At 42.4% G+C, this 19,345-nt stretch overlaps 1 protein-coding gene across 1 annotated transcript in view; it reads right to left on the reverse strand.

Annotated features, from left to right (window-relative positions):
- Positions 1 to 3,397: 3,397 nt before the first annotated feature.
- The window catches only part of rsph3 (radial spoke head 3), a 47,748-nt gene continuing 31,800 nt past the window's right edge, over positions 3,398 to 19,345 (reverse strand). Inside the window, exons 5-8 of the mRNA XM_059986565.1 lie at positions 15,930 to 16,133; positions 14,411 to 14,573; positions 9,022 to 9,108; positions 3,398 to 3,615 (exon numbers count right to left, since the gene is read on the reverse strand). Coding sequence (XP_059842548.1) covers positions 3,554 to 3,615; positions 9,022 to 9,108; positions 14,411 to 14,573; positions 15,930 to 16,133 — 516 coding nt within the window. The 3' untranslated portion in view covers positions 3,398 to 3,553. The remainder of the gene's footprint in view (positions 3,616 to 9,021; positions 9,109 to 14,410; positions 14,574 to 15,929; positions 16,134 to 19,345) is intronic.

A 19,345-nucleotide genomic window follows, 5' to 3' on the forward strand; every position in this document is an offset into this window, starting at 1 on the left:
TGCTAATGTTGATATTTTGACAATAACACTGTGATAATCAGCAGGTGAAGGAATAATGGGAACTCTATTAGAATAAGATACTAGTCATTAAATCAGCTTTCTGTGACTCTGTGGTATGAGATAGTTCCCTCCTCCTCATGGCTGAAGTTGTTAGCAAAGACAAAGCTCAAGAACCATCACCGACTGGTGAAGAAATGATTCTGTGCTCAGTAGAGCAACCTGAGTTGGATTTACATGCAGTCAATGTTTCCAGCAATCCTGTTGAATCCTTGTGGTGTATGTGCTCAGGCAGAACAGGATGAATTCTGAAATACTTTACCAATGCATTGGATCATGTTGTTGATGTCCAATGTCCTAGTCTGGACAGAAGCAGAAGCTTAAAAAAGGCAATGGAGACAACCTGCACTGTGTTTGAACACACATCCTATTCCCAAGGCACAATTCTCATGTGGGAAAATGAACCCTTTAACTTTCTCCACATTTCTCCTCTGGCAGGTGTCCCATTATACCTGTCGTTTTCTGAATGAAGCTTCACTCCCATCAAGAGGACCATCATGTCACTCGTGTGGAAACAGGGCCACATTAAAAATTGAAATTGTGATATGCAGTGTTTCTGTAAAACCATTCTTTGTAGAGTAAAAATCTATAATGTTACCCACACCATTATTAAGAAAATAACACTTTACAATCAATCCCAATAAGCCTGCAAGCAATTGGTGATTCCCTTCATCACCAAAGGAATTGCTAGAAATTGCTTTCCACACACTAAACTTATAGCCATCATTGACACCAAATTAGCTGTGCCACACTTGCCTCACAGGGGAAATACCTGCTACTCAATCTACTGTATATTTCCTGGGTATAAGTTCAGAAGGATAGCACTTATAATAACCATATAACAATCACAGCACGGAAACAGGCCATCTCGGCCCTCCTAGTCTGTGCCGAACCCTTAATCTCACCTGGTCCCACCTATCCGCACTCAGCCCATAACCCTCCACTCCTTTCCTGTCCATATACCTATCCAATTTTACCTTAAATGACACAACTGAACTGGCCTCTACTACTTCTACAGGAAGCTCATTCCACACAGCTATCACTCTCTGAGTAAAGAAATACCCCCTTGTGTTTCCCTTAAACTTCTGCCCCCTAACTCTCAAATCATGTCCTCTCTTTTGAATCTCCCCTACTCTCAATGGAAACAGCCTATTCACGTCAAATCTATCCCTCTCAAAATTTTAAATACCTCGATCAAATCCCCCCTCAACCTTCTACGCTCCAATGAATAGAGACCTAACTTGTTCAACCTTTCTCTGTAACTTAAGTGCTGAAACCCAGGTAACATCCTAGTAAATCGTCTCTGCACTCTCTCTAATTTATTGATATCTTTCCTATAATTCGGTGACCAGAACTGTACACAATAATACACTTCTCCAAGTGCGGCAAAAAAGTACACTGCTGAGGCTTGTTCAGGCATTGGTCAGACCGCACATGGACTGTTGTGAGCAGTATTGCATCCCTTGTCTAAGAAGAGATGTGCTGCCATTGGAGAAGGTCCACAGAATGATCCCAAGAATGAAAGGATTAATATATGAGGAACATTTGGTGGCACTGGGTCTGTACTCACTGGAGTTTGTAAGAATGAGAGAGGATTAAATTGAAACCTATCGAAGATTGAAAGGCTTAGATAGAGTGGATGTGGAGAGGATGTTCCCTATTGACCAGAGGGTGCAGTCTCAGAGAAGATGACTGCGCAAGCCAGGTAGAACAGTGAGAAGAGTTTAAAAGGAGTCAGCTTTATAGATTGGGCGGCAGTGTAGAGGGAGACAGAGTAGGAAGGCTTTGTCTCAACAGGGCTTCAGTGATAATGGGTCAAGGAGAGGTAGGTTATCTGTGAAGAATAGAAACAGGAAGTATGTGAGTGAGGCTGGTGCTCTGTACTGGGTGCCAGATGTGGGAAGACTCCCAGCCTCCTGGACAGCCACATCTGTGTCAGGTGCATAGAGCTGCAGCTCCTTAGGGACAGGGTTAGGGAACTGGAGATGCAGCTCGATGACCTTCGTCTGGTCAGGGAGAGTGAGGAGGTGAGTCACAAAGGGGCCTTGCGAGACAGATAAGTGGGTAACAGTAAGGAGAGGGAAGGGGAGGAGTCAGAGGCTAGACAGTATCCTGTGGTTGTCCCCCTTAACAATAAGTACTCCTGTCTGCCTACCTGGGGGAAGCAACAGTGGCCATGCCTCTGGCACAGAGTCTGGCCCTGTGGCTCAGAAGGGTAGGGAAAAGAAGAGGATGGCAGCAGTGATAGGGGACTCTGTAGTTAGGGGGCCAGACAGGCGGTTCTGTGGATGCAAGAAAGAAACACGGATGGTAATTTGCCTCCCAGGTGCTAGGGTCCGGGATGTTTCTGATCGCATCCACGATATCCTGAAGTGGGAAGGAGAACAGCCAGAGGCCGTGGTACATATTGGTACCAACGACATAGGTAGGAAAAGGGGAGTGGTCCTGAAATCAGTCCACAGGGAGTTAGGAAGGAAGTTGAGAAGCAGGACCACAAAGGTAGTAATCTCGGAATTACTCCCTGTGCCACGTGACAGTGAGTATAGGAATATAAACAGGTGGAAGATAAATCTGTCGCTGAGGGATTGGAGCAGGGGGCAGGGATTCAGTTTTCTGGATCACCTTGACCTCTTTTGGGGCAGGTGTGCCCTGTACAAAAAGGACGGGTTGCACTTGAATCCCAGGGGGACCAATATCCTGGTGGGGAAGTTTGCTCAGGTTACTGGGAAAAGTTTAAACTAGAATTGCTGGGGGGTGGAAATCAAACTGAAGAGATGGAGGAAGAGGCAATTAGCTCACAAATAGAGAAAGCTGGGAGACAGTGCGAGAGGGAGGATAAGCAGGTGATAGAGAAGGGACACGCTCAGACTGATGCTTTGAGATGTGTCTATTTTAATGCAAGGAGTATTGTGGACAAAGCGGATGAGCTTAGAACGTGGATCAGTACTTGGAGCATTGATCTTTCAGAAAGGACAGGGAGGGAGGCAAAAGAGGTGGGGGTGTGACACTTGATCAGAGATAGAGTCACAGCTGCAGAAAGGGAGGAAGTCATGGAGAGATTGTCTACGGAGTTTCTGTGGGTGGAAGTTAGGAGCAGGAAGGGTTCAATAACTCTACTGGGTGTTATGATAGGGTCTTTTAAGAGACTCCTGGATAGGTACATGGAACTTAGAAAAATAGAGGGCTGTGGGTTAACCCTAGGTAATTTCGGCACAGCTTTTTGGTCCGAAGGGCCTGTAATGTGCTGTAGGTTTTCTATGTTTCTATGTAACCCTGCTCTTGTTATCTGAAGTTTGCTATAAACTAAGACACTTTTTAATTAGTAAAGGACAAAACTGAATGAAGGGATATGAGACAAAAACAAAGTAATTATTTAATTTAATCACAGATTTATGGTTTATTAATCAAAAAGAACTGTTTAATAAACAGAAAATCTCAAATTTCTGTCATTCCTTCATTACCAAATATGTCCCTTGTCCCATCATTCATTTGTTGTTCACTGAGTGTCCGTGTGTCTGAACAACTGGTTTCTATTTCTTGCTACGTCGCGAAGAAGTACTGTAAAACAAGGGGAAAAGACTTAGTTAGTAATTCACTTTTCTCCAGAAAAACTGAACTCTGTCATGACTGCTTCAAGGTATGGGAACACCAAGGCCGTGGGTGCACAGTGGTTGGTGTAACGCTGTTACATTGTCAGCAACCATTCCACCCTTGTCTAGAAGGAGCTTGCATGATCTCGCCGTGAATGTTCAGGTTTCCTCCCACATTCCAAAGATGGCAGGGCAATTGGTCACATGGGTGTAACTGGGCAGCATAAGCTCATTGTGGTGGAAGGCCTGTTACTGTGCTGTATCTCAAATAAATGAATAAAAATCAAAAGTAAGTCCCTTCTTCAGTAATGGAGAAGGATTATGCACATCTAAAAAGTGCATTGTTGCAAGGTCTGTTGGTTTCTATTGACTTTTTTTATTAATCAAAGAGGCCATAAGAAAAGATCAGCAGGCAATATAAAAGGGAACATCAAAAACTTTCATAAATAGATACATAATTAAAGTGGTGTGAAGTCATTTGAGGCTGTGGATTCTGACGTAAGAGTGATGTAGAGGTGTTGAGAAAAGGACGTGGCAGCAAATATTTCATTTCACTCAAATTACCAACAAAGAGAATGCACCCTACATCCTGAGCAGAGCTGACATCAAGGTCTGGAGTGTGGTTGAGAGCACAGTGAGGGTTTTGGAGTGTGTCAGGTTACAAGACATAGTACAGCAGTACTGCTGTGGGGTTTTTAAAAAGGTGTTACGGAGCATGATGTACCCGGGATAGTCAAGGGCTTAAAGGCAGTAGCAAAGTGGTCCGTGAGGCTGGTGAGGAGATCTGCATTTGGATACTCAAAGGGAAGTGATTCAGGGGAAAGGAAAGCTGGGGTTGAGAGGGTCAAGGGACGGATGAGGCGTATGGTAGGAAGGAAGAAATAGGCAATGAGAAAAAGCACCAGTGCCTCAGACCACACACATGAACTTATGTCTCTTGACAGAAAATTCCAAAGGTTCCCTGGTTCTCGGCATCCCTGCCAAGGGAAACATAATCCTTGTACCTACCTTGAAAAGCTACAGAAGGATTTTGTATGTTTCAATGAGATCACATCTCATTGCTCTAAAGTTAATAGAATACAAGTCCAGTCAGAGGAATCAATCTGGTAATGTTTTATTGTATTCCCTCTCTTGCAAGTATATCCTTCCCTTGGTAGGCAAATAAGACCTGTACACAACTGCATTTTCACAAGGGCTCTAAGTAGTGGAATCAAGATACCTCTATCATTGAATTCCAATCTTCTTCCAATAGATCAGTTGCCTTCCTGATTGCTTGCTTCACTACCTGATTACCTGTTAACTCTCAATGATCCAGGTACAAAGTCATCCAGGCCTCTCTGAACACCAACACCTTTCAATCTCTCATCAGTTAAAAAGTACTCAACTCCTTGTATTTTTTTCTAACGTAAGTGAATTATTTCACATTTTACCACATTATATTCCATGTGATTGCACAGTGACTTAACCTACATATAGCCCCTGAAACCTCATAAAATTCATAGCATACTAGAGCACAGAAACAGTTTGCACAGTTGGCTCAACTACATGCCAAACTATTAAGCTTAGTTCCATTGACCTGCATCCAGATCGTAGCCCTCCATACATCTCTCAGCTGATAACCATGATTGTTCTTGGCAAATTTTTCTACAGAAGTGGTTTGCCATTGCCTTCTTCTGGGCAGTGTGTTTACCAGACGGGTGACCCTCAGCCATTATCGATACTGTTCAGAGATTGTCTGCCTGGCGTTAGTGGTCGCACAACCAGGACTTGTGATCTGCGCCGGCTGCTCATATGACCATTCACCACTTGCAACCATGGCTTCACATGACCCTGATCCGGAGCGCTAAGCAAGTGCTACACCTTGCCCAAGGGTGATATGCAGGATAGCGGAGGGAAGGAGAGCTCCTCACCTCCTTTGGTAGACATGTATTTCCACCCCACCACCCACCCATTCATGTACCTATCCAAATTTCTCTTAAATGTTGAAATCAAACCCACTTCCACTCGTTCCACACTCTCAGCATGCTCTGAGTGAAGAAATTCCCCCTCATGTTCCCCTTAAACATTTCACCTTTCACCCTTAACCCATGGCCTCTAGTTGTACTCTCACCCAACCTCAGTGGAAAAATATCCTATCTATACCCTTCATAATTTGTATACCAAAGTCAAATTCCCCCTCATTCACCTACGCTCTAGGGCATAAGGTTTTAACCTATTCAACCTTTCCCTATAACTCAGGTCCTTAAGTCCTGGTAACATTCTTGTAACTTTTCTCTGCATTTTTTCAACACCTTTCCTGTAGGTTAGTGACTAGTACCGAACACAATATCCAAATTAGGCCTCACCAACATCTTATACAACTTCTCATAACATCCCAACTGCTGTACTCATTGTTTTGATTTATGAAGGCCAATGTGCCAAAAACTCTCTTTATGACCATATCTGTCTATGGTGGCATTGTCAAGGGATTATGGATCTGTATTCCCAGATCCCTCTGTTCAACTGTACTCCTCAGTGCCCAACCACTTAAAGTTCCCTATAATTTTACTTACAGCTGACCAATCATTGCTCTGATCAATAAATTTTTTACAAGGCCTGTGGGACTTTAATTTTTTTTCTAATATGCATACTATGAATATTGACTGAACATCGTTGGTGTTCAGCAGACCAGTGGTTTATTAACTATGAGCTGCCAACTTCCATTCTGTGTTTATTGTTACAATCTGTAACTGTTGTAATTGAAACTCTGACCACGTACATACAGTGAAGCTCTAAAATGTTTCAAAGGTTGTGGTACTTTATTATTTAGAAAATTAATGGATTTTATTAACACCTAATTAATTACAGGGTACTTCACAAGTATATTAACATAGATTTCAAAAATATTTATTATTTTAGAATTATATTAACATTATATGAAAAAAATTCCAGCTACACAGCAACAAGTGCTATGTGTGCAGGAGCATTTCAATTACTGTGCACACCCACACAGCTTAGAGGGAACAGTGGCACAAATCCTACTCTGGTTTGTCCTTCCAAAGTAGAATGTTTCACACTTGTCCATCTACCATTTTTCAGCCCGTTTCTGTCACTGGTCCAGTTGCTGTAGCAAGGTTTGATAGCCTTCCTCACTGTCCACCACACTCACAATTTTGGAGTCATCCACAAAGTTACTGATCCAGTTTACTACATTAGATTCCAGATTGTTGATATAAATGACAAACAACAATGGACCCGTCATCGTATACCACTAGTCACAGGCCTCCAGTCCGAGAAGCAAGTATCTACTACCAATCTCTGGCTTCTCCCACAAAACCAATGTCTAATTTAATTTACTACCCCATCCTGAATGCCAAGCCACTTAATTTTCTTGTCTAATCTCCCATGCGGGACCTTGTCGAAGGCTTTCCAGACTCTAAAATAAATCCTGGCTCTCTGTTTTTTACCTGCTAACCACTACTCAACCCATGTCGGTTTATTTTACTGAAACCAAAAGCACCAATTTTATTTAATAAAATGGTACCTTGTGAAAGGCCTTCTGAAAGTCCAAAACTAAATTCTGTATGGAAGAATGACAGAGGGATAACACAGATAACTATGGGCAAGTTAGTATTATATTAGCACTAAGGAAACTATTACAAAAAATTGGAAAATACAGCATTTATCTTCACTTGGAAGAGCAGGGATTGATTAGGGATAGTCAGTAATAGCTTGGTTTATGGGAAAAACTGTTAAACAAACTTAATTGAATTGTTGAGGAGAATATGGTAGATGTTGTCTCCATGGACTGAGGTAAGGCATTTGAAATGGCTCTGCATGGTAGGTAGATTCAGAAGAACGCAGTCCACTGGATCCAAAGCAGGCTGTCAAAGTGGATCCGAAATTGGCTTGGTAAAAAGAGGTGGGGTATGATGGCGGAGTGCTGCTTTCTGAATGGATGTCTATGACCAGTGGTGTACAACAGAGATCAGCGCTGCGCCATCCTGCTGTTTGTGATATACTCTATATTAATGAGTTAGTTATCAATGTTGGAGGTATGATTAGAAAGATTGCAAATTATATGAAAACTGATGGGATTGTAAAGAGCAAAGAAAATTGTCCAAGACTACAGCATGATACAGGTCAGCTGGAGAATTGGACGGAGCAGTGGCAGATGGAATTTAATCCAGACACAAGTGAGGTAATTATAGAACACAGGCAACAAACGGTAGGATCCAGAGGAGTGTTGATGAACAGACAGAAAGTGGCAGCGTAGGTGATGAGGTAGTGAGAAAAAATATGGAAGTCTTGCTTTCATTGACAAAGGCACAAAGTTGAGATGCCACACACTCCAACTTTATAACTTGAGGTATTGTGTGCAATTCAGATCATCTCATATGGGAAGGATATGATTGAGTTGGGGAAAGTTCAGAGGAGATTCACCAAGATGTTACCTAGATTGGAGCATTACAGTTGTAAGAGTAGATTCTGATAGGCTGTGTTTATTTTCCATGGAGCAGAGGAGGATGAGGGGTGACCTGATCAGGTTCTGAGAGGATAGATGATAGTGTGCAGTAATAATCTTTTCCCATGTTGGAAGTGTCTAAGAGGGCATAGGCTTAAGGTGTGAGAACATACGAAATAGGAGTGGGATTAGTCCATTTGGCCTATTGAGCCTGCTCTGCCACTCAGTAAGCTCATAGATGAATTGCCTTAGTCCCAGCTCCACCTACTTCCCTTTTCCCCATAACCCTTAATTCACTGTACTAGACAAAAATATCTCAAACTGTGTCTTAAATATATGTAGTGAGGTAGGAGGCTCAGATGGGATCTGACAGGATTTCTTTTTACTGTGGTTGGAGTCTGCAACATGCTGCATGAAGACATGTTCATTTTTGTTCTGTATAATCAATTGATTCACCAACCTTGTTACAAATGCTGTTTTGTGTGTGTGTGTATGTATGCACACACACTAAATTAAGTAAGTAGTACAAAACTATTTTTTAAAGTAGTGAGGTGCTGTTCATGGATTCAATGTGCATTCCCTGTGTAAGCTCTTCTTTCCTGACAGCCTTCAGATTTTATTACTCACTTTACTTAACTGCATTTCCTCTTTCTCTTTAATTTTTCAAATTTCCAATCACCAGAAACCATCAATTAAATCCTTCCCACTTAGGTCAAATCCATATCAATTTCCCTAGTTATTCAATTTGCTGGAGCACTGATCCCTTCCAAGTGCAAATGAAGCCCAAATTAATGGAACAGCTCCCTAAGTGCTGTTAGTGCCCTAAGAACCTTTGGCTTCCACACTGAGGCCCTCTTGATTACTTTTACCATGTGCTAACTTGCCTGTGGTATTATAATTTCACAGAATTGTTATAGACCAGGTACTTACTGTCCAACATTGTCCTTCCCAAAATTTTCTTGTCCATCAATTTCTTTACCTCTCCCATCAGCCAAGGCAGGAATACGTTCTCCACATCTAAAAAAATGAAGAGTTATGTGTAACTCCAGTCTGTTAGAAAATAAAGGAGCAAGCCTTGGAAATTAAGAAAATACTTAATAATTTGAAACAATTAATTATTAAAATACTCAAATACCAACATATCAGCATGGTTGTGTTGGTCACTTCCCACCCAAGTAAAAATCTGGATGACCTCCTTCTCAGAGTTCAGCTTGATAGGTCAAGAGTTGCAAGAAGTGAATAAATTGAAAGAGACAAATCTTTTTATGACACTTTTGATCTTAGGGCAATAAATGCTCCACATTCATCCTTCTCTCCCATGTTTGTGAAGGATGTCATAACTCACAGACAGGTGGTGATGAATACAAATTAAAAGTTTCACTGAGACGCAAGAGACTGCAGATGTTGGAATCTAGAGAAAATGGAAAAAGCTGGTGGACCTCAGCAATTCAGGCAGCATCAACCAAGGACAGTAATTAGACAGTCAATGACTTGTGTTGAAGCCCTACACTTGGACTGGTGAATCATCTGGACCTTCCAGTTAAACGGTCTCGACCCGAAACATTGACTATCTGTCTATCCATTCATTTCCTTCCATAGTTTCTGCTCGATTCACTGAGTTCCTCCAAGATGTCACTGTCAATATACTGTACCTAAACAACTGGGGAAGAGGAGTGGTAACGGAGGATTATTTTCAGCTTTAGGAATGTAGGTAATGGCACAAAGGTATTTCCTCTTTCATTCTATATATTAAAAGAAAATGCTGGACATGGAAGGATTTGAACATCTTCATTCAAAACTATTCTAAGAAAAACTTTAGAACCTGATTATACCAGCGCAGTGTGAAGAAAAATATAAGACATCCCTGTAAGTAGCAGCATTACTTCTAAGTTATTTAATTTAGCACACAAAGTAAGCAGAATGGGTGGTTTTGTGACCATTTTCCAGTAATTTGCTTTTAATGTTGTTCTACAAGAGTCATTTTGATCAATCAGCAGCACAAGATTGTGGCTATAGCACCAAATAACTATTCATTTCTACAAATGGGAACGGACTCCTGAACAGAGGAGATTATAACTTCATCAATGTTAAGGGGCTTGATGAATTAGAGTCCTTTTCATTATTTGTAAAAGAGATTTCAAATTCAAGTGAAAATAGAAGGTAGGCAAATTGGGGTTAACCACATCTTCTCTTGAAATTCAAGAAAACTACAAATACTGGAAAATCTAAAACAGAAACAGAAAATGCTAGAAAAACTCAGCAGCCCAAATAGCATCCATAGAAAGAGAAACAGCTAGCATTTGGGACTTGCAACCATATATCAGAAAATGTGACCTTATGTTTTCCTGAACACAATAAGAATCTGATAATCTGCTACCCACTTGTTCAAATATTTTGTGGCTCAGAATCTGCCTCACAAAACCATATGGGCTATGCTACCCTGGTTCCCACACTCCCAGCCAAAACACCAGGACCCCGGTTCCCATACTCCCAGCCAAAACACCAGGACCCCGGTTCTCACACTCCCACCTGAAACACCAGGACCCCAGTTCCCACAGTCCCACCTGAAACACCAGGACCCCAGTTCCCACAGTCCCACCTGAAACACCAGGACCCCAGTTCCCACACTCCCACCTGAAACACCAGGACCCCAGTTCCCACAGACCCACCGGAAACACCAGGACCCCAGTTCCCAAAGTCCCACCTGAAACACCAGGACCCCAGTTCCCACACTCCCAGCCAAAACACCAGGACCCCGGTTCTCACACTCCCACCGGAAACACCAGGACCCCAGTTCCCATAGTCCCACCGGAAACACCAGGACCCCAGTTCCCACAGTCCCAGCCAAAACACCAGGACCCCAGTTCCCACAGTCCCACCTGAAACACCAGGACCCCAGTTCCCACACTCCCAGCCAAAACACCAGGACCCCGGTTCTCACACTCCCACCGGAAACACCAGGACCCCAGTTCCCATAGTCCCACCGGAAACACCAGGACCCCAGTTCCCACAGTCCCAGCCAAAACACCAGGACCCCAGTTCCCACAGTCCCACCTGAAACACCAGGACCCCAGTTCCCACACTCCCAGCCAAAACACCAGGACCCCGGTTCTCACACTCCCACCGGAAACACCAGGACCCCAGTTCCCACAGTCCCACCGGAAACACCAGGACCCCAGTTCCCACAGTCCCACCTGAAACACCAGGACCCCAGTTCCCACAGTCCCACCTGAAACACCAGGACCCCAGTTCCCACAGTCCCACCTGAAACACCAGGACCCCAGTTCCCACAGTCCCACCTGAAACACCAGGACCCCAGTTCCCACACTTCTACGCGATATACTGGGGGTTCCATTGGCAATGCCCCTTTTAAACTGACTGGGTCCTTTTTGCCATGATTCCTTTAAACCTACTTGGGAAATTCAGGTAGAAAAAATGTTTCTATAGTAACAGAATAACATTAATTAGTCCAAAAAATCTGCTATTACACCATCAAGTTTCTAAACATGCCAGATTATCAAATTTACTATATGAGAACATGCACTGTTATGACCCAAAGTCCTTGGTTCAAAGATCTTCACCAATATCACAGAAGTGTTACAATTAGTCTCCAAACTTGGATATGAAAGTAAATTAAGAAATTAATTAGTTATTCAGTTACCAGTTTGTCAGAAAATCCCAAGCATTTAAATTCACAGGTGAACAATGGTGGGGAACTTAATGTGTTCTTAGGAATTGGAACTCAATGCATTGGCCACATTATGGAAGTGATCCACTTAGAGCAGGGGTTCCCAACTGTTTTTATATCCTGCCATTAAGCAAGGGGTCCGTGGTCCCCAGGTTGGGAACCTCTGTCTGAGAGTGAAATTCAACAGTGTAATGGAGAGGGTGCTGGTGGGGGTCTCTATACATTCCAGCAAGACTCAAGAAGAGCAAGTGATTTTAGTTAGGAGTGCAGGAGAGCTCGTTGAATCTAGGCAGATATACATACGTAAAATAGTACAGGCTTTCTGGCTTTTGATGCTGTGCCAACTCTTTTTACCTACTCTAAAATCAATTTAACCCTTCCCTCCATTTTTCATTCACCCATATGGCTATCTATGAGTCTCTTAAAAGTCCATCTCTACCACCAGAGTTTCCATGTATCAAAAACTCGATGTAAAAATAACTACCTCTAACATCCCCCTCATACCTTCCTCTAATCATCTTAAAATTATGTTCTATCATATCAGTCATTTCCACCTCTAGAAAAAGACCTTGGCTGTCCACCATATCAATGCCTTTTTATCATTTTATATATGCTTATCAAGTCACCTTTCATCCTCCTTTGCTTCAAAGAGAAAGACCTTTCCTCATAAGGCATGCTCTGTAGTTCAGGCACCATGTTGGTAAATCTCCTCTGCACCCTCTGCCAATCTTCCTATGAGACAACCAGAACTAAACACAATATTCCAGATGCAGTCTAACCAGGGTTTTATAGAGCTGGAACATTATCTCACAGCTCTTGAACTCAATCTCCCAACTAATGAAGGCCAGCACATCACACAACTTCTTAACCACCCTAGCAACAGTACGGCAACTTTGAGGGATATTTGGATGTGGATGCTAAGATCCTTCTGATCCTCCACACTAAGAATCCTGCCATTAACAATGTACTCTGCCTTCCAAGTTCCACCCTTCCTGTATTGAACACCATCTGCCACTTCTCAGCCCAGCTCTGCATTCTGTCTGTCCTTTTGTAACAACACTCTGCATTAAATACAACATCACCAATCTTCATGTCATCTGCAAACTTACACCTCCTATTCTAAGTCATTTATAAAAATCATGAAGAGCAGGGCTCCAGAACAGATCCCTGTGGAATATCACTGGTCACCAACCTCCAGGCACAATAAGCACCATTTACAATCACTCTGTCTTCTGAAGTCAATTCTGAATCCACATACCTAAGTTTCCTTAGATCCCATGCCTCCTGACTTGCTGAATGAGCCAACAACAAGGAACCATATCAAACATATTACTAAAATACATATACACCACATCAACTACTCTATCTTCATCAATTTGTTTTATTATTTCTCCTAATAATTCAGTCAGGCTGCTGAAGCATGTCCTGCCCTTCACAAAGCCTTGGTGAGTATCTCTGATCAGACTCTACTGCTCCAAATGCTTGCAAATCATTTCTCTAAGAATCCTCTCAAATAGTTTGTCTACCACTGATGTGAGATTCAATGGTATATAAATCCCAGGATTGTACCTATTACTTTTTTTTGAACAAAGGAATAAGATTTGCCATCATCCAATCTTCTGTAGTCAGTATGAATGTAAAGATCATCACTGAAGGAGCAGCAATCTCTTCTGATACGGTGATGATTTAATTGTCTACTGTGGACATTCCGATTTGTAATTCATACACAATGAGCAGGGATGAGGATCTTTTAAAATGAAGTGCAATGATTTTAATGGAAACAACAATACAGATGGATGGAAGGGTGCAAACACTGAAACGTCAAAGATTATACAAGCGAGAAACTTATTGTACAGTGACTTGGGGTTGAACTTTTAAGCAACACACACAAAATGCTGGAGAAACTCAGCAGGCCAGGCAGCTTCTATGGAAATAAGCACAGACGACGTTTTGGGCCGAAACCCTTCAGCAGGACTGGAGAAAAAAAGATGAGGAGTAGATTTAAATGGTGGGGAGCTCCCATCTTTTTTCTCTAGTCCTACCAGAGGGCTGTGGCCCGAAACATACATTTTACTTTTTTTTGTGTGTGTTGATTGGATGGATCTCCAGCAACTTCAGACTTTCTCTTGTTTGTGATTGAACTTTTAGTCCCATTTTGGATGCAGTAGGAAGTTGCTTTGGAAGGAGAAAGTGGACTGTTTGTGACAAGGAATGATTAGTGGGATACCATAGACTAGCAATGAGGAATAAGAAATGAGAAATAATCATTAATGGAAGAAAATGGTTATACCTCAGGGAGAATGTTGGCTTGATATTGAGTAGGTAGTAGGGAATGTTACAGGCAGCTTCAGAGGCCAAGTCAAGGCAGAGTTTGATAGATTCTTGTTTAATCAGAGCGTGAAGGGATACGAGGAGAAGGCAGGAGATTGGGACTGAGAGTAAAATGAAATGGGTGAAACAGACATGATGGACCAAAAGGTCTAATTTATGATCTTATGGTCTGAATATACAGGACAGACAAGAGCAATGGTATAAGCTGAAATGCTCAGAGCATGAAGAGAAAATTGAAGCACTGACTAAATCTATTTATTGCCAAGATATGCGTAACTGTAAAATATAATCAAGACAAACCTCTCTCCACAGGGTCATAAAAGTAGCCATTATTGCGAAGTGTACTGAAGACAGCAGGAATTAGATCAGCCAGATAATTTTGGGCAAATGCATGTGCTGCAATCTTGTCTGAAGTTTCTTTCTCTTTCTTCAACACTTCTTGCTGCTGTAACATGCGGCGTTTCTGCAAAATAGCACAATAGACACCAGTTTCACTGTAAAATTTCTAATACCAGATATAGACCAAAGGGAGTGACATTTGTCAGGATTATTTGAGATTTTACGAACATTTTGTGAACTTTCGTGGCAGAGCACTGAGAGCTTTGCCAACAACATTCATCATCGTGAGATCATGATTGCCTATATCATAATGACACAGCACATAACACTGAATGATATCAATATGTTGGGGCACAGATTTATATCAAAATTCCTTGATAGTGGGTGAAACACAGAAAATAATTACTTCCTGAAAGGAGAGAAGACAAAACAGGAGTTAGTTTTTCACATTCTGAGCATCAACTTGGAGTGCCAATAGATAAACAACATCAGCAGGATCATGCTTCAAGGCATTGCACCTTGAATGATCCTTGGTAGAGGGGAGGGTTGTGCCCATGATGAAGCTGGCTAACTCTGCAGTCTATTGCAATTGTGTGCATCTGAGCCTTCATACTAGGCTTTGATACAACCAGTCAGATGCTCTCCTGTACATCAAATTTGTAAGAGTTTTTGGTGACATACCAAATCTCCTCAAATTCTTAACAAGGTAGAACTGCTGGCATGCCTTCTTTGTGATTGCTTGATCTGTTGGGACCAGGATAGATCCTCTGAGATGTTGATGCACAGGAACTTGAAGCTGCTTACCCTTGCCTCCATTACTGCCTCAATGACAACTGGTGTGTTTTCCCAACTTCCTCTCCCTGAAGTCAACAATCTGTTCCTTGGTCTTGTGAACACTGAGTGTGAGGTTGTCTTGTGACACCACTCAACCAGCTGATCCCCCTCATTCCTTGTTGCCATACAAGATTCTACCAACAACAGTAGTGTCAATGTTGAATTCATAGATGGTAGTTGAGCCCTCCTTGAGCTGTGCCTGTTAACAGTGTGGTTAAGACAACCATACGTGATACTAGCTTTAATTAGTCAGAGCACTGAATACAAGAGTAGGGAAGAATTTGTCCAACTTTATTAAACAGCTAGAGTACTGTGTACAGTTCTGGTCACCATACTACAGGAAGAATGTGATAGCACAGGAGGGTTGCAGAGGAGATTCACCAAGATATTACCTGAAAAGAAGCTTCTGAGTTATGAGTAGAGAATAATGAGGCAAGCTCTGTTCTCCCTGGAAAGGAGGGGGTTAAGAGGGACACGACTGAGGTATGTACAGTAAAATCGTGTGGGCTATAGATAAGTAGACTGCAGAAAACATTTCTCCATATTTGAGGATATAAAACTAAAAGACATAAATTTAGAAGGGACAACAGAACTAAAGAACTAAAGGGGATCCTTTTCATCCAGTCTTCACCTGAAGTGATCCTACCTTTTCCTCCCTGTAACGTCTCTCCCTTTCTTCCATGCGCTGTACTTCTGCAAGCTCAGCATTGCGAACCTCCTCAAAGTCACGTTGGAGAGCACGTAGATTCATCAACTCTTCTTCTTCCAAAACCTCCAGAAGAGCTTGTTCAATGGTTTTCCCCACCAGTACTTCCAGCATTGGTTTCACTTCAATGTCAAAGTCAAAAAGCTGCAAAAACAAGAGACTTCAATCAGCAACAGTTAATGCAACATAAAAGCCTAAAAGCCTCTTTAACTCCACCAAACTGCTTGACAGTACTACTTCCAATCTACCAGTCTTAGTTGTCTCTTGTCAAATGATAAAGTAATATTGGCTAAACAAGAGTTCAGCTCAAAGAAGGGATGGGGATCAGTGGTTAAGATAAGGAAGGAAATGCTTCCTTAAGCTGAATCTTGCATTTCTGGGATAAATGGGAAATCATTGGCTGGAATCAACTGTTCTGTTCACACAGAATTGTCCTTTTGTCAACTGGGAACAGCTGGTCTGATCCACCTGTCCCACTGTAAACTACGTAAACGCTTGTACTGCTGTAAACTGGGAACAGATGGCTTGATTCACCTGTCCCATTGTAAACTGGGAACAGTTGACTTGATCCCAACACCCACAGAATTATGGGAAAGGAGTAGATAGGGACATTTGAGTAAATGCTGTATATTAGTTTGAGGTAATTGAATGCATTGCTGAAATAAAACCATAAAATGCTGCAAATGCACAGCAGGTCAGACAGCATTTGTTCAGGTGAAATAGTTGACATCACAGGTTAATGATATTCATCAGAACTGGGAAAGGTTAAAAAACAACAGGTCTCAAATTGAAGGATGGTGACCAGGTGAATGCAGCTGATGCAGATATTGTTGGTGCCGTGTAAGAGAAGATGATGAACTGCTGCTCACAGCTGATTTGTCTGCTGTGGAGGTGCAAATAGCGGGAGATGATAGAAACACATTACCGAATAAAGCTGAAAATAGATCTATGGAAATAAATAGGCTTGCTGACTACAGTGGGGTTTACCCCATGTTCTTATTCCAGGAAGTAATTCATGATGCCTCTGAATTTAAATGTTCATGTTTGTCATTGTGAACTTACAAGTAGAAAGTATGGAGCTTCAAAAACCATCAAGTTTGAAGTGTGTGCTTCAATATCTAGCTGGCTTGTATTGCTATTAGTACTGAGTTGGATATCCTGATTAATGACTTTTCCTTTAAAGATGGAACTAATAGCTCTTTGCAAGCCAAGATGACAAATTTTTAAAAGGCAAATCAGAAATGTAGAAATGAAAACACATGGAAACCTGCAGATGCTGGTGGAACACAGCAGGCCAGGCAGCATCTATAGGGAGAAGCACTGTCAACGTTTCGGGCCGAGACCCTTCGTCTGGACTAACCGAAAGGAAAGATAGTAAGAGATTTGAAAGTAGTGAGGGGAGAGGGAAATGCGAAATGATAGGAGAAGACTGGAGGGTGTGGGGTGAAGCTGAGAGCTGAAAGGGTGATTGGTAAGAGGGATACAGAGCTGGAGAAGGGAAAGGATCATGGGACGGGAGGCCTAGGGAGAAAGAAAGAGGGAGGGGAGCACCAGAGGGAGATGGAGAACAGGCAGAGTAATGGGCAGAAAAAGAGAAAAAAAAAGTGGGGGGGGAACTAAATATATCAGGGATGGGGTAAGAAGGGGAGGAGGGGCATTAACAGAAGTTAGAGAAGTCAATGTTCATGCCATCAGGTTGGAGGCTACCCAGTCGGTATATAAGGTATTGTTGCTCCAACCTGAGTGTGGCTTCATCTTGACAGTAGAGGAGGCCATGGATTAACGTACCAGAATGGGAATGGGACATTGAATTAAAATGTGTGGCCACTGGGAGATCCTGCGTTTAGCGAAACGGTCTCTCAGTCTGCGTCGGGTCTCACCAATATATAGAAGGCCACACCGGGAGCACCGGACGCAGTATACCACACCAGCCGACTCACAGGTGAAGTGTCGCCTCACCTGGAAGGACTGTCTGGGGCCCTGAATGGTGGTGAGGGAGGAAGTGTAAGGGCAGGTGTAGCACTTGTTCTGCTTACAAGGATAAGTGCCAGGAGAAGGACTGCACTACTTGTATGTATAATCTATATTTTCATTTATATTTATCATTATTATTATTATGAGCAGAGACAACATCTGCCGGAAGTAAATTCCTTGTATGTGTACAGGTACTTGGCGATTAAAGTCTGATTCTGATTCTGAGGGAGATAGGTGGGAAGGGATGGGGGGGGGGGGAACAAGTGAGTTCTCTAACCTCCGTTAATGTCCTTCCTCCCCTTCTACCCCATCCCTGACATATTTAGTTGCTTGTTTTTTTTCTCTCTCTCTCTCTGCCCATCACTTTGTCTGTTCTCCATCTCCCTCTGCTGCTCCCCTCCCTCTTTCTTTCTCTCTAGGCCTCCTGTCCCATGACCCTTTCCCTCCTCCAGCTCTGCATCCCTCTTGCCAATCACCTTTTCAGCTCTCAACTTCACCCCACCCCCTCCGGTCTTCTCCTATCATTTTGCATTTTCCCCTCCCCCTTCTACTTTCAAATCTCTTTCTATCTTTCCTCTCAGTTAGTCCTGACGAAGGGTCTCGGCCCGAAACGTCGACAGTGCTTCTCGCTATAGATGCTGCCTGGCCTGCTGCGTTCCACCAGCACTTTGATGTAGAAATGAAGTTGGACAATCAGGGCTTGCAAAGCTGTTTGTGGTTTTCTGTTAAAGTTATTTACCAGTTAGCATCTGAAGCTACACAATCCTGCTCATCTGTAGTTTTTCTACAGCAGACATGGAGAGAATTTAGTGTGGTGGAGTATTTACACTAAGTCTGAGAAACTAGAAGCCCTATGATGGACAAAACATGTTAGCGATTACAAGATGATAAACTGACAATTTGAAGCTCGAGCAGACAGGAAAGAAATAATCAGTTATTATTGCTATACTTTAGTTTTGGACTCATTTTCTCAAAGCAAATTATTTATTACCATATCAGGGTGATAATCTTAAAAAACATTTTCACTTACATTCCAACACGCATGACAGATCCCCATCTGTTAAACAATTTTAACATGATTTCTACCTTCACACTTACTTAACAATTTACCTTATAAAAGACAAAGCTTTATAAACACCAACTGGTACAGTACACTAACTGACCAACACGATACCATATGTGCAAACATACACTCTCCATATTTTGCATAATATATGTAACTCCCTGGGTCGCCTCAGGCTCGCTCAGCTCGTTCTTGTCTAGGGGGAGCAGCCTTCGGCCCCGCCAAACTGGGTAATCAGCTGGTGTGGATGCTGTGTGATGTCCCTGCCTCGCCCAAAAAACAGACAGTACACCATATGCGATTAAATGAGTACAATTTA

This window comes from Hypanus sabinus, chromosome 12 (genome assembly GCF_030144855.1).
Source record: "Hypanus sabinus isolate sHypSab1 chromosome 12, sHypSab1.hap1, whole genome shotgun sequence".
Lineage (NCBI taxonomy): Eukaryota > Metazoa > Chordata > Chondrichthyes > Myliobatiformes > Dasyatidae > Hypanus > Hypanus sabinus.